We start from the raw sequence: 19,653 nt of genomic DNA on the forward strand, positions 1-19,653 counted from the left end.
AAAACTTACTGAAGTAAAAAGAGAAAATGGCATGGTTTCAGTAGAAAGTTAAAAGGTCAAAAAAAATGATAAAAAAGTATCCCAAGGAAAAATATCATGTAAAGGGTTGTACCAAAACACTCAAGCACTGCTGAAGGCTTGAGAAAAGTGTGTGTGGCAGTCAAGTCCCATTTAAACCATGTTGTAATATCTGAAATAGTGGGTCATGAATGTGCCCTATGATACTGCTGCATTTGAAAGATCTTTTCTCTTGCCCAGTCCTAGTATGACAAGGGAGATGCAAACAGTCAGTTCATTATGCAATTCGCAGTTAAAATTTAAATTATAAAAAGTTCCAGAAAATTCCACAGATGTCTTTTTGACCCTTCATAATTTTCCCTAGGCAATGTACTTAAGTTGTAACAATCATCTGAAAGACATAAAATATGATGGGGAAGGTGGAGGAAAGGAAGCACTTACTGCTAACTCTATACTGGCGAGATAAACGCCAGTCATAATCTGACCTGATATTAATTTCTGTATGAGAAAGGGTTTTCAAAAGAAATCAAATGCTAAATACTTCTATGTAATTGTAAAGAAAGTAACCTGTGAAGTCATGGGTTATTAACTAATCACTATACTTCAACTAACAGCAGCATACAGTTGCTAGGTAACCCCGATAAGATGTGTGCATTGGCTGGCTGAGAATTGCTGAAGAAAAGTGATTCCCTCTGCCAGCACCACCACCCAAACCATCACTGAGTCAAACTGATTACAAAGGAGTTTCTGTTTTGACTGAATTTCTAGGAGATAAATGGCGACTATGTTGTGTTTAGACAGACGAAATCTGCACGCTGGTTGATAAAATCTAAAAAAATGCAATCAATGAAGTGCATTTGTTGCTTTTTCAATGGGTTCATTTACCCTTGACATCATAATGCTGCATGCTGCAACCCAGATGATTTATTTTTATATATTGCATTATATTTCATAAGATGTAAAGAGTCAGATGACTGGAAGCTGACTCTGAAAATCAATGAGGAACAGATACCTACTGGCATATATGAGCAGTACTTCCCTTCCACAAATTTTTTAACACTTTTTACTCTATTTCACACTATCACATTTATGTGTTTGATAGAAACCTGAAATTCAATTCCATTTGAGCATTTTTTTCTTTATTTTCATTCACCAAGTTAACATTAAATAAAAATGAATGCAAAGTCAATTCCGTAAATAGCTTTTGAGGAAATATTACACTCATTTGTTCTGAATAGAATAGAAATGAAAACAAGTTTAAAATCAAAACAGAGAATACATCCCCAATATCAAGAACCACATGGAAACTACTGGCAGAAAGGAATAGGTTGATTTTTTTTATCCAATTGCTTAGCATTCGATGTAGTATCCATAAACTGCAAACTATTTTGGCAAAAAGACTTGATGACTTCTAACAGTGACCTATAATGCCTTCCCTGCTCTGGAAAATCATACACTCTGACGTAAATTATTTCAAAGCAATAAAGATAAATTCAAAGGTATTTCATCCTTCTAAACTTCTGAATTTTACAGTGTGGGAGAGTTGTCTCCCTCTTCTGGAGGGAGGGAGGAAGCACTGGAAAGAAAGTACAAAAACAAGAGATGACAATATTGTTATCTTTTTCTTCTGAACTAGCTTTGAGATTCAAGGACCCACCAGGGGTTTCTACACTACCAGAAGAGAACCACAGTTGTTTGCATACACTTTGAGTGGCACCATTATCTTTGTATCCCCACCACACACCTCCTGTGCTGGCATCAGCCAGGGCTCTTTCCATGGCATACATTGCTCACAGCTTGATGCAACAAACTGCCCAACAACTATATTGAGAAACAGCTTGTTTGGTTTTTCTAATTTGGAAAACAAAGGCGCACTGCAAGCTGCGCTGACTGGGAAGTCATACATCTTTAACACAAAGTAAAAAGGAAAAGAAAAGAAGGAAACATCCTTTAGATATTGCAAATGCCTTCCTCTTTCCTTGCAAAGTGCCTTGTCAGCATGGCTGACCCCATACCACTTCTCAACATCAGCCAAAAAAGAATGAACTCTTTATTCTCTTTGTGTTCAAAAGATGATATTAGGGAACTTGCCAGTAAAGAGAGGGTTTCAAGCTACTAAAAAAGACTCTTGATCAGCTATGAAACTAATGCAGACTACAAACTATTCACTGTTTACTTAGGCCAGCAGTTGCCCTGGAAGGTAAATCACCCAGTGAGCCATCAATGCATGTGCTACATGAAGTGTAGGACAGAACTAAATGCACAAGGGTTGGGAGACCTGCTGGGCTTTGAGATCTGACTGCTCAAGCTGAGTGTGCTCACACACTCTGTGGGCTCAGCCTCAGTGCTCTGTCAAAGATAGCCACAAATGGTTGAAGATCAATCAGGAATCCCCAGGACAGGCTTATCAGACTGACATGGAGTTTGGTGAACATTATTTGCACCATTTGCATCTGCAGCCAATACTGAAGACTGTGATATCGTAGTTTACCTAGTTATTTATATGACAGAATTATCTTGATTCCTTAGATGTAACAGAGACCTATGCAGTCTTAGCTTTTAAACTGAATTCCATTTAACTATGCAGCCCCAGCTTTTGACTTTCCCTTTAATCAGTGATGGGAAATAAAAGGCAATTCCAATCATAGCTGGACTCTGCTGATTATAGAGCTCAGCTGACTACACTCCTATCACAGATGATTTAGTTAAGTGTCTGCACAGTTAAGTTTGGGGTGGATAATGTCACTTTTCTAATCAGTGGGCTCAGATCTCACTGGAGGGTAAGGGTGCAGGAAACTGTGAGCCAGACTTTCAAAGCCCTGGGAAAAGCCCGAGCCAGTCTTATGGGCTGAGATCCTGGAAACCATGGATCTGCCACTGCCCAATCCTCCAGTGTCCCATGCAACAAGAGCTGGGGTAAAGTTTCTGTAAACGAGCAGGACTGCACCGAAGAAATAGCTTGCATGTACCATTCACCTTCTCAGGAAATGATCTAACAAACCCCTGAGCATCTGCTGATCTGTCAGGTATTTAGCATGAGGGAATGCACCCTGGTGGTTCCCTGTACCTGCTACATCAAGGTAATTAATACTAAGAATTTAAAGAGATCTGGCATGAAGCAAGGAAAGGATCTTCCTCTGAAATCTGTACATCCTGTGTACAGCTGAGCAGGAATACTGAATTCAAACCCTGCAAATAAACCATTTCAATGCAGAGGAGTTATGTGATTCCTGCTCTCCTGAGCCAGAAAAGACACAGTTGACACAATTTTTCATTCTGCTCTCCTGACCTGTGGTCCAATGGCAGATGTTTTAGACTATGTTCTAAATTAAAGGCAGGTGCCAATACAATATATTGTTGTGATATACAGATATATTAAAAATGGCTTCCTTCTTCTGTTTCTTTTGGCTATTTGCATTCTTAATCAGAGACAGAATTTGGCTGAGAATCTAGGAGTCCCATGGATGAAGCAGAAAATTCAGCAGAAATTTAATTGCTCAAAATGTATCAAGTTGCCATATTTTGTTTATTTCCTGGGATTCAATTACGAAAATTACCAGTCTGCAACTCCAAATTGCATGACAACTGTTGAACTTACAGTCTCACAAGGATATTCACCCCAGAGCACAACAACACACACATTGTTCCAATACCATCAATTAATATAAGTTACCAGTAATTAGAAAGGGCAGAATAAACCCCACACTTCCTTTATTCCCTGACTGGTATAATGAGGATACTATTCTATTGTCTCCTGGGTGGGATCTTTTGGTACCTCTGCTGTCACTGTTTTTTCTAAGGCACAATGAGTAGAAACATGGTTTCACTTCACAAAATGTCTCAGTGCCCTCTCCAGTCTGTTCATCCTTGTCAAATCAGAATTTCACACATTGTTTTCTGCACTGTCCCTAATCTTAGCAAAAGTTTCATTTCCCCAGTCCATTGCCACCGGCTATTAGTCTGGCACAAAACTCAAGCTCAAAATGAAAAAGATAAAACAGAGAAAAGACAGCAGACACAGCCACTATTGCTCTGTTTTGTCTTGTCAGACCTAACAAAATATGGTTAATAGCACTGTTGTGTTATTGGTGAGCCAGAGGGACAAGCAGGTGTCTTGTCATGTCCTGTGAACATTATTACCTATTCCTGAAATATTCTGTATCTGCCCATTAGAGTTTCCAAAGTTCAACATATCAATAGACAGAGGAACACTTCATTGTCAAATGGGTAAAAACCAGCAATAACAACATGGTATTGGCCACTGTGGACAGTACTGACCAACAGGGTCACAAACAACACCTGGATCTACTCCAAGCTTTGGCTGTTGAAACCAAAATAGTAAAGTATTAAAATGCCAATTTAAAATTTCACACAATTATATTTTTTTAATATTATGGCATCCTGATATGATCTTATCTGACAGACTTTTAGCATTTTTGCTTACTTGGTACCAGCAAAGTAGAGAAATTGAACTTGTTTAGAAAGGAGACACAATTATTTTTATTTTATATATTTATTATATATTTAAAGATGTAATAAAACACCATCAGTATGTTCAAAAAATTATCTGCAGATTCTGGCTTATCTGAGTGAAAAACTCTCTTCTCTGGTTTAGAAAAGAATGACTTTCTTCCAGCATTCAAATTTGCATGCCAATATACTTTGCATATAATTTACATAACATAGAGTATCACAACCACTTTGCTTCTTATTGTAAAATCCAAGATCAGCTCCTAGCATTTCGTAGCTAGGATTATTAAAACATTTAGTTAAGTCAAGTCTGAAGATAAGCTTCCATCCTGATGATTTTGGAATTGCACATTCATGGGCAGGAAATGTGAGTGTCTGGTTCTGACACTGGATAGGACTTTGGGTCCTAAAAATTTGTCATGGGCTTGTTTTTAAAACTGGGTAATTTCATTTAGTATCTTTATAGCTTATATACTTAATTTTAATATGAGAAAGGTGATAATTTTTATTCCCTTTCTTTCCTAATCTTGTATTTTTCAGTGATTATCTTAATCACTCAAAGACACAGCTTTCCTGTCACTTTATGTGTGGGCAGGTACCCAGTGAGATTCCAATCCTGTCTAGAAAGCATTACTGTAATGCTCCTGTTAATCAAAACTACTCAGCCTTTTTTCAATTAAATGATTTATGCAAAGAAATATCAATTTGCTGCAGAATTATTTTTTAATAGGTCCACATAATTTTTAGGGAAACTTTGAATAGGGAATTTCTTTCTATGTGAAAAGCGTGATTTTTTATTAATATTCAGTTGACAGAAAGCTTTACCACCATCTATAGTTTAGTGGCAAAGCACTCCTATGGGAACCCAAAGTCCAAGCCTTCACCCATCTGACTCCAAACAAGAATCTTGATATAAACAAGGAGCTATATTGAACAAATACCTGGGGTCATATCCAGAGTCTCATAAGCTATCTGGAATATTAAAATAGCTTAAAAAGATAAACAATTCCAGGAGGCTAATACTCAGTGTAGCTAATGAGGTTCAGGTCACAGAAAAGAGCCAAGCAGAAAATCGGGGTGTCCTTCCTTCTGCATGAGGGCCTACACCTCCCCTCAAATCTGAGACCCAAATCTGGGTCTCTGTTGTGTTTCTGTCATGAAAAAATTCATCCAAATGGGAAAGCAGTAGTGCTCCACACTATCAACAAGCTCTGCAGCACACAGACCTGTCTCCTGCTGAGCACTGCCAAGTGTGCACGTGGGTCCTTTTGTGGGGAAGATCAGAGTGCACATCCAGAAGCTGCCTGTGATACTGCAGCAGTGTGCAGTAGCAGCTCCCTGCATGAAGGTGACTGGAAATGGGACCCAGGACCACAGCTGAGGTCCATGAAGCACCTTAATACACAGCCACCTTAAAAAGTTAAAATTGGCTGCACGGTGGTGTGAGTACTCAAATGATGTTGGATATATTGCTTACAGGTAGCACTGCATTGCTTATCTCCAGACACTGCTTTGAGATTAATTATGCCTTAATATAGATCTGTGGCTTAAATATATAAGGCCAGGCTGGATGAGGCTTTCAGCCACCTGGTCTAGTGGAAGGTGTCCCTGTCCTTGGCAGGACGGTTGGAACTGGAGGATCTTTAAGGTTCCTTCCAACCCAAACCATTCCATGATTCCCTGATTCTATGATTGATGCTTCTCCAATCCATGTAAGAAGGCAAAGCGAATAAAGAAGAACTTGGTTCAAATGATGCTGCCTAACCTCAATTCAGGCTGCTGCTGTTCTGCAGCAGAAACTGATGAACTTCAGTCAATTCAGGGCCTTAGGAAAATGCAAAGACCAAAGGCAGCTCTCTAAGAACTCCTCTGATCAAATGGGAAAGAGTTAAGAGGGGTCATTCACACTCCCGGGCATGCATCTTGCTGGAACAGGTAGAAGAATGGGTGACTCTCTCTTTTTGGAACAAGTAATGGAATTTCTCAAAAAATATCTAACTACCTTGCATTATCTGGCATCTGCACACCAGACACCTGTACAGCTGAACATCCATCTGCTATATATGCTGCATGCATTTCCTTTCTCATTTTTTAGCTTGGCAAAGGAGTTGATTAGGAAGATAAGGTCTCTGAAAAACATTTTAGACAAAGATGCCAGCACAGATTGTACAGTTAAAGATATCAGGTCTGCCAATACATGCACACCACACTCTGCAGGCTGCTTATACTTGCTTCACAACAATTTACTGCACAAATTACTGGAATTCTGAAATATGCCATATTTCCATATTCCTATTTAGTATAGAGTTCAGAAAGAAAGGGTGCAATCCCTGTAACAAGCAATATTTCTATTCTGACTATTCTCTTTTCTTGGTCAGTAGGAATATCCTTTCTTTCAGAGCAGACTCTGCTTACCTTTCTGCTCTCCTCTGCTACAGGCAATATAGCTGAATGCTGCTGATATATTTTTGCTCAGTTCCAAATCTAAAAACATATGCTTTTTGTGTGGCAATTTCTCCAGGAATTCAATAAACTCAGTGCAGGTATTTTGAGTTTTAAGAGGACTGAGTCACACATTCCTGGTGTCTGCACAACAATCAGGAGCTGAATGGAACATCCCTGGATGTGTTTAAAAAAAGCCTGGATGTGGCACTGGGTGCCAGGGTTTGGTTGAGGTGTTGGGGCTGGCTTGGACTCGATGACCTTGAAGGTCTCTTCCAACCCAGAGATTCTGAGAATTCTGCGTGTGTGAATTGCCCAGTGTCCAGTAGCACCCACAGGTCTGTCAGGTAAATGTGGGTGTCAGAAAACATGAGACCCTTCCACAAAAGGATGTCCTTCTTTATACACACACACAAATACATGTATGTGTGTGTGTATAGATATATCTATATGGGTTTATTTCTTAATGATGTGTCTATTTTTTTAAAAAGGTCATAAAACCCCTGAGAAACACAATGAAGAACAAGATACAGTGTGCAACTAATGAGTATAATAATAATTACAGTAATATTAATAGTAATAGTAAATGCTAAGTATTTTAAGGCAAATACTTCTTTTAGGACAAACCAGATTTTCATGCTAGTAAACACAAAAAGAAGTATGAAGAAATATTTTAAACTGAGTATTTTACCATGCAAGTCTATTAGTTGAACAAATTACCTGATATAGCAAATATCCCACTCTCACTTTTGGAAAAATTATAATTTTTTTTCACATTATATGCTTTTTTATATGTTGGCAGTCAGTAACTGCCTGACTGTTCTGTTCAGTGCACAGCACACAAAATACAAGTCACCTCTTCAGGCTGTTCATGTGCACACACAGATACAGAGATACACACACACACAAAATCCTGAAGCAGCAAACTGCACTTATCTTCTTCCCATTTTTATATCATACATATTTCATTAAGCTTCATGCAGAGTGTCTTCTGATTTATGGTAATTGTCAACAAAAGCAAAAAATGCCGACAATTTTAACCCTGCAGTACTGAGGATTTAACGGGGATAAAATTAAAATGTTCAGGGGGGGAAAAACCCCCCACAACACCCTAAACCACTGGGAGCTTGACCCTTGAGATGTTGTCAATTTTTTATTTAATTTTATTGTGTTTGTTGTCTGTGGAAGCAGATGCCAGCAGCAACATCTGATGTACCGGACACCTCCAGTGTTATCCCAGCATGCTCATGGCCTGGAGGACTTGGAGTAAGACTAATTTCCATATCAAACCCAATTTAGATGAAACATCTTGGTTAAAAAAAAAAAAAAAAAAAAGAGAAAAAGAAAAAAAAAAAAAAGCCAGTGCATCAATAGCCCCTTGATTAGATTTTCATCTCCTGAGCAGACAAATATGAATATTTATTACCATGAATGCAGATTTCCCTCTTTCCATTGCTCTGATCTTGAATATTACCCACTGCTAATTTTTATGAAAATTTGGGCAACATAATGTTTTCACATAAACTGACAGTTCTTGAGATAATCCCATTATTGTTTGGTGGGAAATGACAGTTTCCGCTTATTCATGTGTTAACGAGGGATTAAATATTGTTTTTCATCACCATAATCTAAGATGGACTGGAAATTAAAATTCAAACATTGTGCATTAGCAGAGCTTTGAGGACCAGAATTTGTTTGCATTCACTTAGTAAAGATCTGTAAATTAACAGTTTAACAATCAAGTGAAATCCATATCATAAAAGCAGCATTGACATTTTTAAAATGAAGTCAATTACTCTACCTGCTAAAGGTAAAGAACCAGACAGACAGACAGACAGTTTGCAGAATGCCATCGCTTTGGGAGAGCAGAGTGCACAGAGAGCTGTTGTGGTTCCTGGGCATTCCTGGGCTGGGTCACTTTTCTCTGGCACAGGGACTTGATGCAGTTCAGAAGCCACTACATTATTGTTTCTACAGAAACTTTGATTTAGCAATTCAGTGAAGTATGTTTGCATTCTTATTACAAAAAAAATACCCCCAGCATTTCCCTTTGATACCAGTCAAAGTGCACACAAAAATAAAACTATGCTTAGTCAAAACAACCCCAACACTTTTCTTAAAACTATCTCATCGGGATAAATCTGCTGATTAATGCAAAAAGAAACAAAAGCGAACTCCAACAAACTAATTTAATAAGAATCATCACATTTAAATTTAGAAACTCGTTATAAGTTTTCTGACAAAAATTTGCTTCAATATATATAACAGATTAAGCCTGGCATTCTGAAGGAGTTTGAAGGGATGGACACTACAGCCATCGAGGGTGGAAACTTAGTGATGTACAAGTGCAAAGTAGTTCTGTGAAGGATGAATAAGAATGTGCTATCAGGCCTTCCCAGAAAGCAAAGACCTTAAGTTTTACTTAAGTACTTAAGCTTAGTACTAAAAAACCTAATGACATAATTCTTTTAACCCACAGCTGAAGTTTTAATTCTATTATTCTTTAATTTCAACATGCCTTTACACCCTTGCTCCAAAGGTGACCACACTGAAACTGCCTGCTGTGAATGGTCCCTGGCCAGGATCTTGCTTAGGTGGAGAAGCAAACAGCCCAAGAGTCCTCACTGGCACAGGACATAATGTGAGTGACTGTGACAACAACTTGGCAGTGCAGACAAGTGTGAGACCGTGACAGGCTCTGGGTCCTGGTCCTGTTCATTTTACCAGCTCTGGGCCTCTGGTGTCAAGGATTCCAATAGGAAAGTTGGATATCTCAAGAGCTTGAATCTTAGAAACAGACTCTTATTCTCCTATGCTTTCAGACCCAGAGCAAAGGTTCTGACAAAGGTCTTTCCATGTTGACCTATGTAGGAACATTTCCAGCCCAGGGTCTCTGCTAGAGAGAGGGCTGAGAGACTGGGATCTGCCACTACTTCTCTCCTTAAATAGTTAAATGTGTTTGAGATTGCTTGAAATCCACGTGTTCTTGCCAGGATCAAGCTCCTATATGTGGATATGGAAGAATCTCCCTTTTCTACAATTTCTGACCATCTAGGTCCTTCAAACTTCAGACACTTTAAAAGAATTTCATCTGCAGCCTCCCCAGCTGACCCATTACACCACCCAAGATTTTGTTTTCCTTTGAGTCATAATAACCTGGCTGCTGGTAGAAGGAGGCTGCTGAATTTCATGAATCAGTAAGATATCTAGTACAAACAATCATGTTCTCCTATTTAAAGATTCTCTATTAATATATTGAGTGGAGGCTGCCAAATCACAGTTAAGGCGAATAATAACATTGATTCTTAGACAGAATTACCCTGCAGTTTGTTCTATGCAGCCAGTGCTAGTGTCTAAATCTCTTCTCTCTGCAGATTTATAATGGTTTGTAAGGGAAACTCTGCTTTAAAAACAATGGCATGACACAGCCTAAACCCAAGATAAATCCTTAAAACAAACACATGCTTCTTTTTAACCAGTACAATGTTAAAAAAGACAAAAAGGAACAACACTGGTAGATGCATAAGTTCCTGAAGCCACAAGGCAAACTGTATCTTGTTTCATTTTACATGATACTGAATAAAAATTGAATTGCTGTAGTTGCCATGGCAACTGCCACATCACTTGGCACTTCTGCTCCTTTAAATCACACAGTGCTACTGTAAAGGAACTCATGAACCAATGTGACACTTGAATACTTGTGCTTTATATACTGTTTCAGGAGGAAAACATAAATCAATATAGACTGATAGATGTCTCTGAAAATCAGGTTTGCTGTATTTTTCTTTACATTATAATCTCCTCATTTCCTTGTCGTGTTCTTTAAAAATTTGTAAAGAAGATGGAGGGCGTTGTCACAATCAGAGCACAAGAAAAGAAATTACTACTGACACATGATTTCCAAACTGAAGCTGTGACCTGTCATTCAGATGTCAAAATACCTCTGCTATGCAATATTCAAATCAAATACAGGGGATAAACATTGGAACTTTGCCCCTCCACAACCAGAGACGGTGTGATATGTGACAGAAGACAGTCTCAGGAGCATCCAGGCATCTCTTTAACTCTAAACTTAGCAGCAGCTTAAAAGGAATAACAATATACTTAAAGCTAAGCATATTCTAATTGTTTATAGAATTGGGGCCATGACTTACATTGTCTTAGTATGCTCTATATATAACATGCAGTAGCAGAAAATAATTGACAAAATAATGTGGTAAAGTGCTACACATATTTCTGCTGCATATTTTTTGTTTTTAAACATTTAACACTTTTATTAACACTCTGGATGCAATTTACTTGAAAAGCAGCCCTCTAGTGGGCTATGTACTGTAATGAATAGTTAATAAATAGCATTAACATTATATCTAAATATTAGCTAGAATGCATTTTTTAAAAGCATACAAGGTCTTAAATAAATGAGCCATAGATCTTCATCATTCTCTTTGGAGAAATCTAATGTTCTGTTTAGCTTTATTCCTAAAATTTCTTGAAGTGTTACTTCTAAATGCTACTGTGTGACTAAGTTCTGATTAGCATAACTTTACTATTCATGTGTCCTTACAAACTGTAATAGCGAGATATTATTCACTGTTAGTAAAATTTCACATAAGTAGCATATTTCTAGTAGAATTCTATGGAAAATATAATATACTAATTTTAAAGGTTACACAGCTTTAGAATCTGTAATTTGTGTGTGTGGGATAAGGTAAGCCTTTCCCATTATGCCTTCACCCAGAATATTTCAAGGATTGTACTCCTAAAAGCTTTTTATTTAATATCATTGCTGTTAGTTTTATATATAAATTTGCATGCCTTAAGGCAAAGAACCCCTCTGTGACCTGATCCATGCCTTGCCCACAACATCTCATGTGTCTCCAAACACTGCCCCTCCTGGAAATGTTTGTCTGCTGATCAACACAGCCACAGTGATCCGCAAAAGCCAACAGCAAGAACCGTCTGTGGGAACTCCAATCTCACATAACAGGAAAAAATAAACTTGTTGATCTCTAAGCCATGAGGTTTGTAAGAAAAAATGCTGAAGGCAGGCATGGAGACAAAGCCCTGGTCTAAGAACAGTTCCCCTGTAGTGCAGAGGTGCCTGCCCTCACATGCGCCTGTGCCTGGCTTCAGCCTAATCCGTTCTGGTAAAAGAAGGGTGCATTTCAGTGGAAGATGAAAAACTTAGCTGTGTCTTGGGCTAAAACTTGAGTATTTGTACATGCACAGCTGCTGTTCATACACCATGGTCAGGCTCAGACCTACCTCATCTAAGTGATGTTGGGCACAGCATCCCTTCCAGTCCTGGGTACCCCTGGGCAGCGCCTGCTCCAGGTCAGGAGCTTGGCTTGCCAAGGTGTTGCTGTAACAGAGACAGCTGGAGCAGATCCCAGGCTGATTTGGTCTTTATAACCCAAAAGTCAGTACTTAGCACTTTACCTAATACTCAAAGATCAGAAAATCTTATTCTGATCAACAATTGAAAATGATTTGTCAAGTTCTGCACTCCAATTTTCTTATGGATTTCCAATCCAATATCATGCTAGGTAAAATCTGGATGTATAGGGGCAAAATCTGGCAACATTAAGGAAGGTAAGAAGCTAGAAACCTGCCTCAGAAGCCTGTACATCTCTGGAAAGTCTGTCTTATCATGTCCTCTAGCTTCACTAGAATTTTTAAACACAGATTTCTTTATTGTAGTAACATCACTTTATGCAACATCAACATAATTCTACACCTATCAAAATATCTATAAATGAGAATATCCTGAAACATGTCAAAATATCACTGCTCTATTTTAGGATATCTAGAGGTATGGTGAAGCATTCATTTTGCATACATTTTGGGTTATTTCCATTTGCTTTAGAAAACTGTTCTAATTTATATGTCTGCCATATGAGAGCCATGATTCAAATCCTACAAATGAAGTTATGATTCCAATGATTAGTTTCTTCTGTGCATTCTTACTGGGAAATTGAAAGAGGTAATTTAATATAACTTATTCTGAAGTGGGTGCTGTTTTGTCACTTCAAGACAGGAACAGTGCCATTCCCTGGGTTTGTTTCAGGCCTCATTAATTGATTATTCAAATCACAGACTCTTATACCCCAAAACTGGATTACACTTTCTTGAGCCACTGGAGAGCCTGACTTGTTATTCTGAAACTGTGGTTGAAAACAAATTGCAGCCAAAAGCTGAATAAACATTTATTCATGTCACAGTAATTCTGGTCACAGCCAACCTGTGCATGGAATTGAACTTAAAAATACTGTGTTCCTGTAATAACTCAATGGTGCTTATTTGAAGAGATAGAAGTAGTTCCTAAAGTTCATCCTAGGTTCCTAAATGATGCTGAAGGGATACCTGGCATGGTGACCCCTGTGCAGGGCTGTGGCTCGTGGTGTCTGCTGAGCTCCTTGGGCTGGAGAGAAACTCCTGGGAACAAATCCAGTTGCAATAATTTTGGTGTGGGATGGGGGCTTGTGCAGATTCCTGAACTCAGGAGGAGTCAGGTGGAGCTGTGCAGCTGCTAAGGAGGCTTTCCCTTCATGTGAGACAAAGAGATCCCCAAGATCTTGCAGGAGTGCTCAGCCATTCAAAGCAGCAAGTTCAACTCAAGTAGTGGTTCACATCAAGTTGGGGCAGAGGAGAAAAGTTATGGGTCCTGCTTAAATGCTGTTTAGCTCTCCAGTTTTTACCAGTATTGTGTCTTTCATGGTATTATGCAAATAGACATCTAAATAACACAACACATGCAGTCATACCCTCAAAGACACAGCAGAACAGCTGAAGATGACCTCAGGACTTCAGAGATTTATTTCATGTGTAGGAGATCAAAAGAAAATACCTCAAAGCTTCATTGTATCTGAATAAACAAGAAGGTGTGAAATGCTCATGAAGGATTTGTCTGGCACAAACATGCATGACAATGAGTCCAACAAATCTCACATGGATACTGTAGCGGAGTTCAACTGGTTTTTTAGTTTTAGTTTTTTTCCAGCTCGTGTTATAGGTGCTGGAAAACTGCAAATAAAAAAAACACATCTTGGCAAATATAATTCCAGAGATAGTACTACAGCAATGCACAGATCCTCAAGATTACAAGCTCAGCACTCGTTTTCTCTACAGCAGAGTTATTCTGGTTTTCTGGAATAATTGCCTTCTTGCAAACAAGATAAAATAAGATAAAATAATTCTCATTTTAAGAGTGTTGCACATCATATCAAACTCTAATCTAACTCTCTGGATCCCTGTACTGTTGAATATTCTGTTACAAATATTCAATGCTGAGGTGCATGTATGGTGGAAATACTGGTGAAATCTGTTCTGTAATGGCCTGAAAGAAACTCTGCTTGCCCAGAGTCCAGACAGTGCTTTGCATTTTATCATTCACATTTGCCCTGAAATGTACAGAATTTTTAAGTCAACATCCTGAAACATGAGCAGCTTCTGAAGTTGCAGCTTAACAACTCATTTTTAATGCAGCTAAAGCAGAGCCTATCCTCCACTGACACAACACAGCTAACTCAGGCCTAGCTGGGAGAATCACAATCTGTGGAAATCTTTTACATGACATAAAGATGATGAACTGGATTTCAGCTGTGGTAGACTCCAGACCCATGTTGTTAATGACTATATAGCACATGCTTATGCAGTGACATAAAAGCAATTCATCAATTCTCCCTGGACTTGACTGAATGGCTCAGTAAGCTTGGTGTGAATTTCATAGTCTGTTGTTGCTTTTGAAATGTTTTTTCTTGAGATAGGGGAAGGAAAGTGATAGATTGAGGAGCTCTGAGAAGCATTTCTCATCTCCACAGAGGACAACACAGTTTCCTTCCAGCACAGCCAAGACCTGGGAAGTCACCAGTGTCCACACATTCCTTACTGAGACACAAATCCTGTTATCACAGATCGACACCTAAAACAGATTCCACCATCCAGAGGCACACACGAATTACTGCTGAGCTTAGGAGAGCTCCTGCGTTTGTTTGGACAGTAGCTCCATTTGCCACCACCACCTTGGCTATATTCTCTTGAGGTATTTCAGATATGAAAATTGCCTTGCAAAATCAATCCTTTTTATTTTACAGGCCTGCATATGAAGATTATATGTCCATTATGTTTGTCATGCACCTCACCTGGTGTCCAAACAAAAAGGCCATTTCTCATTCTCTACTAGAGTTTTCATAAGTACTTTTGATTAGAGCATCTTGACTTTGATTTACTGTCACCATTACATATAATTCCATTCCTAATTCCAGTATGAAGTAAAAAGAAACCTTATTCAACATGAAGCTCTTCCATTATCTTTAAATACATACTTTCTATTTTTTCAATAATAATTATTCACCAGGGTGAATAAAACTCAAACTGCAAAACTGGATTACCATAGTTAAATTTGACCTGAAATAGCCTGAATCTGATACTGTATCAACAGAAAAAATGCTTGGTCACAGCACTCCTCTATTTTTCATTTATGTGAGACCACAGAAATATATTAATTATGTACACAATCATATCTGATAAGACTTAGAAAGGGGAATGTATACAGCTGGGAGAATTCACACCAAACAAAATACATAAGCACCTGAATAAATGTTCTTCCATCACGTTACTTGGTCCAAACCACTTGGTTCTTTCTCTGCTGATCATCCTCTTTCAGATATAACTTGGATTACATTTAGGCCAAAATGTCTGCTTCACTTGGGTTAACCAATTTTCACTTTTTGCCTCCTAATAATACATATTTGGTAGAGTGTAAAGCACAAAATTCTGTCAAAATCTTCATTAATCCAAGTTGTATCAGTGTTTTTTTATAAAAAAGTTATGACAGCCTAAATATATGGAAGGTGAGTTCTACAGTGACTTTTTCTAAACCAAATACAAGAATCAGGCTGGTGAGGTCTCTGGCCTAAGAACTCTTCATGCTCTAGGAAATCCTTAAAGCTATAGCTCCAGCACATCCCTTATCTAACCATGGTTACAGCAATGCTATTGCTACAATGGGCATTAATCATACGTTTAGCAGGTGAAAACTTCTTGCATTCCAACTATCCAAAAGGGAATTTTTCCTCCATTGACCACATATAATACAAAAACTGAATTAACAGTAAGCATCTGAAGTGGGCTTTCATTCTCCAACTGATTTTGCAGCAAACTAGAATCCATTCAATGACTGGAATTGGACAAAATACATGGAGGTATTTTATTAGCATGGATGAGTCCCATTGGGTAAAGTTATACTGAGTGGCTTCCGCAGCCTGTACCCCAACCCTGGTTCTCCTGCTATTAAACAGAAACCAGAGGCTGCAGACAGTACAGCCACAAACTTCAGCCTGGCCTGAAGTCAGGACCCAGCCTGAGGTGCACTGCTATGCCCCAGGATGTTCTTCACAGTTCCTAAGGTTATGCACCCATAAGAAACATTCCTAGCTAAATCAGTTAAGGAGAGATGTTGGCTTTCATCTTCTGATGATTTCACCTATCTTTGTTTCCAGTTCCAATTCTTTCAGCTTTGGCCCTCAGCACCACAGCAGGTCTCAGTGTTATTACCCCTCCAAGACCAAGTCTTTCAGTAATGTGAATGAACTTGCACAGTGAACCTCACAAATCTCATCAAGTTCTTAGGCATGAACTGATAAAAATCAGAAATACAACCCCCAAAAATTGGTAAAGAAAGAAAACAACCTATTCCTTGAGTATATGAGAAGTTAGTAATTCGTTATTTTTAATACTGAGAATAATGCAATCATGAGAAAAAGACATTTGCCTAGCCCTGTGAGCATTCACCACTAGCAAAATTACTTAAATGAAAAAAAAAAGAGATAACTGTGTACACAAAATTAGCACGAGAATTAGCAATCAACTGTAGTTCATACAAGGTTCTTAGCAGATAGCATCATGTTTATTAATAAATGATGAACTGCTTAGTGGAGTTTTTGCTTAGTGATATCACTATAATAACAGACACATGATTTATTTATGTTTCAAGTTACATCCAAAATAAGAGAGACATTCAGATGTCAGATTCTCTCTAATATCTAAAGATTCTTTCCCCCAAATTTAAACTTCCACTGTTCTAGATGAGATAGCACTCCATCAAAACCAAGGGGAATAATATGACGACTTCAGTCACTCTGCTCATCTTTGGGGATTTTTTTCCTGTGATACAACAAAGCAAAAACTGCATTTCTTAAAGCTGGCTGCACTTTTCTCATAAGGATGGTATTTTTTTTCTCTGTGGGATACAGTGCTATTTGTGCAGCAGATTGTATTTTGACAGATGCAACTGTATCATAAAAAGGTCCTTAGCACCATGAGACTGGTAGCTCACAAACATTCATGAGCTCCAGCATTTCTTTAAAAATCCCAATAACGAAAATATTTTTGACAATGTAAAATGCCTGAAAGCCACTTACCTCCCCCACACCAGTCTGCAGAATTTTCAGTCCAGTTGTTTTTTCAAGCCTCTCTTTGTTTATGGCTGTAAGGAAAAATGAAGATTGAGAGAGTAAAAGGACAGCTGGAATATGTAGGATTTTACAGCATTTCCCACCAACCTTCTTTCCTTCATCAATATATTCATGACAGTTCATACCTATTCTATCTATGGAATATCTTTCCCTGAGAGCAGCTCTGCTATTCAGTTTTTTTGAATGCATATTTATGCTATTAATTGCTCATTATTATGTGAAAAAGAAAGCCAAGCTAATTCTATTTTCCACAATATTGCACACATTTAACTCAGATACAGAATTTGTTTGGCAAGTTCTTTTCTGAGGATACTTCCCTCTTCCTTGCATTGAAGAGCAGAGCAGTAGTTTACCATGAGAACAGCACTGTCACCGTGTCGGAATTTTCACAACAGATACAGACTCTTATCTCACAGGTAAAATAAAGAGTTTATTTCACAACACCAGGATGCAATGCACAATTGTTTTTTTTTAATTTCATTTTTTCTCTTTATCAGCATCTATATCACTAAGAGCATTAAAAACTACAATAAAGCAACCCGTCATAAAGCAGTTAAATAAAAGTGATAATCACTAAGGCTACAATTATACTTGCAACCCAAACAAGCTCAGTGCATGGGCTTGAGCACTGTTGTACAATTGCCTATTCCCTTAATCCCATGGTCTGATATGTTTTGGCCTGTGACTGTCAGCACAGGCCAAAAAACAGAGTTCAAAAAACAGTGTTCAACCACAGTTCTGGGAACAGCACAAGGATGAGCTTATTCCTAGTTGGGTGTATGGGTACTGCCATCCCATTCTGGATGGGGAGATTTTAACCTTCTCGATGCAAACTTTGTCAGTTGGACTCGTGGCCAAAACCCAGGCACCTGGCTTGATTTATTTACGAGTAGCAATGAAGCCTTGCAGCCCTGTTAACCTCTCCTTCCTTTAGCTGCCTGTAATCCAAGTGAGTCATCTGGGTTCTCTCTGCTGTCTTTGGAAAGGGATGCACATTTAATGTGGTGAGTCACCCCACACATCTTACACATATCTGCAGGCACCTACCTCTTCTTTGATTATGAACAAAATTTGATAGATGCAGCTTCTCAATTTTGGTTGCCTGAAGCAAACCTTCCAATCAGAAAGGTTAAGAAGTGCTAGGAACATACTGCACACTGTAAATTTACATGAAGATACTTAAGGGAATTAACTTTTTTTTTTAATTTGTGAAAAATTCCCTTTAATTGTTGCCATTTGAAACATTTAAAACAGCTCAAATTTCAGCAGACTTGAAGATTATTCTGAACTGATACGTTATTGAGTTTGCCGAAAGTGCAACACAAATGACTCACATTTATTCCAGAGGTAAGTCTGATCATTAGGCTCCATCTCACTACTTATGGCAAGATTTTTGTAAGAGTTTTTACATGCAAAGACTCAAGAAGTTACACCTCTAGCAATTCCAACACAGAAAAACTTTTCTGACTGCCTTCTGCAAGGGGTGAATATTGCCCTCAATTCAAACAAAGAAGAAATCTCTGCACGCATTTTAGACCCAGACCCTTTTATTTTTGCATCTTTTTAATATGCTGACTAAGCAGAGAGGAACCTGCTAAGTCCCAAGCTAAGAAAGCTTAAATGCATGTTTTGCTGAATGACAACCTAAAACCTGTATGCAATACTCACATACTTAACACCTGTGCCATGCTTTTTACATTCACAAACATATTTATTCCACACAGAGCCAAAGGGACCATGGGAAGGCAAATTGACAGAAACATGAAATACGAGACCATGTTTTGCAGTGTTGTATTTTTTGTGCAGTATGAATTTCCAAAAAAAACAAGTAAATCTTTGAAAAGATATGCCATGCTACTACACTGACCGTCCTTGCACCCAGAAAACACATTAAAGGCAGATTTCTACCAAGTGCAAAAATTGAAGATTTATAAAATGAGAAAGTTCCACAGCCTCCTTCAAAGAGACTGAATGGTCCAACAAAGGATTCTTTGGCAGCTTAGGATAAAGAAAACTGCACAGCAGAGTGGCTGCAAAATAAATGGTTATAAGTAAACAACAAAGCTTAAATCCCACTGTGTAATTTCTTACCACATGAACAGTTAATAGAAAATATTGGGTCTGCTGAATTGCTGAATTTTATAATTACTATTACAGATTTGACCTCCTTTTCATAGGTTTCCTGCAGACATTAATTATTGAAGCTTTGATATTAAAAAACAACAGCAAAAAAGGTTTATTTAATAGC

General features: G+C 38.2%; 1 protein-coding gene across 1 annotated transcript in view; it reads right to left on the reverse strand.

Moving 5' to 3' along the window:
- Positions 1-19,653, reverse strand: part of PTPRN2 (protein tyrosine phosphatase receptor type N2) — a 634,421-nt gene that overhangs the window by 218,476 nt on the left and 396,292 nt on the right. Inside the window, exon 12 of the mRNA XM_054274266.1 lies at positions 17,352-17,416. Within this exon, the coding sequence (XP_054130241.1) occupies positions 17,352-17,416 (65 nt within the window). The remainder of the gene's footprint in view (positions 1-17,351; positions 17,417-19,653) is intronic.

The sequence above is a fragment of the Melozone crissalis genome, unplaced genomic scaffold, assembly GCF_028551555.1.
Source record: "Melozone crissalis strain CALT ecotype California unplaced genomic scaffold, PUWL_Pcris_2 ptg000016l_1, whole genome shotgun sequence".
Classification (NCBI taxonomy): Eukaryota; Metazoa; Chordata; class Aves; order Passeriformes; family Passerellidae; genus Melozone; species Melozone crissalis.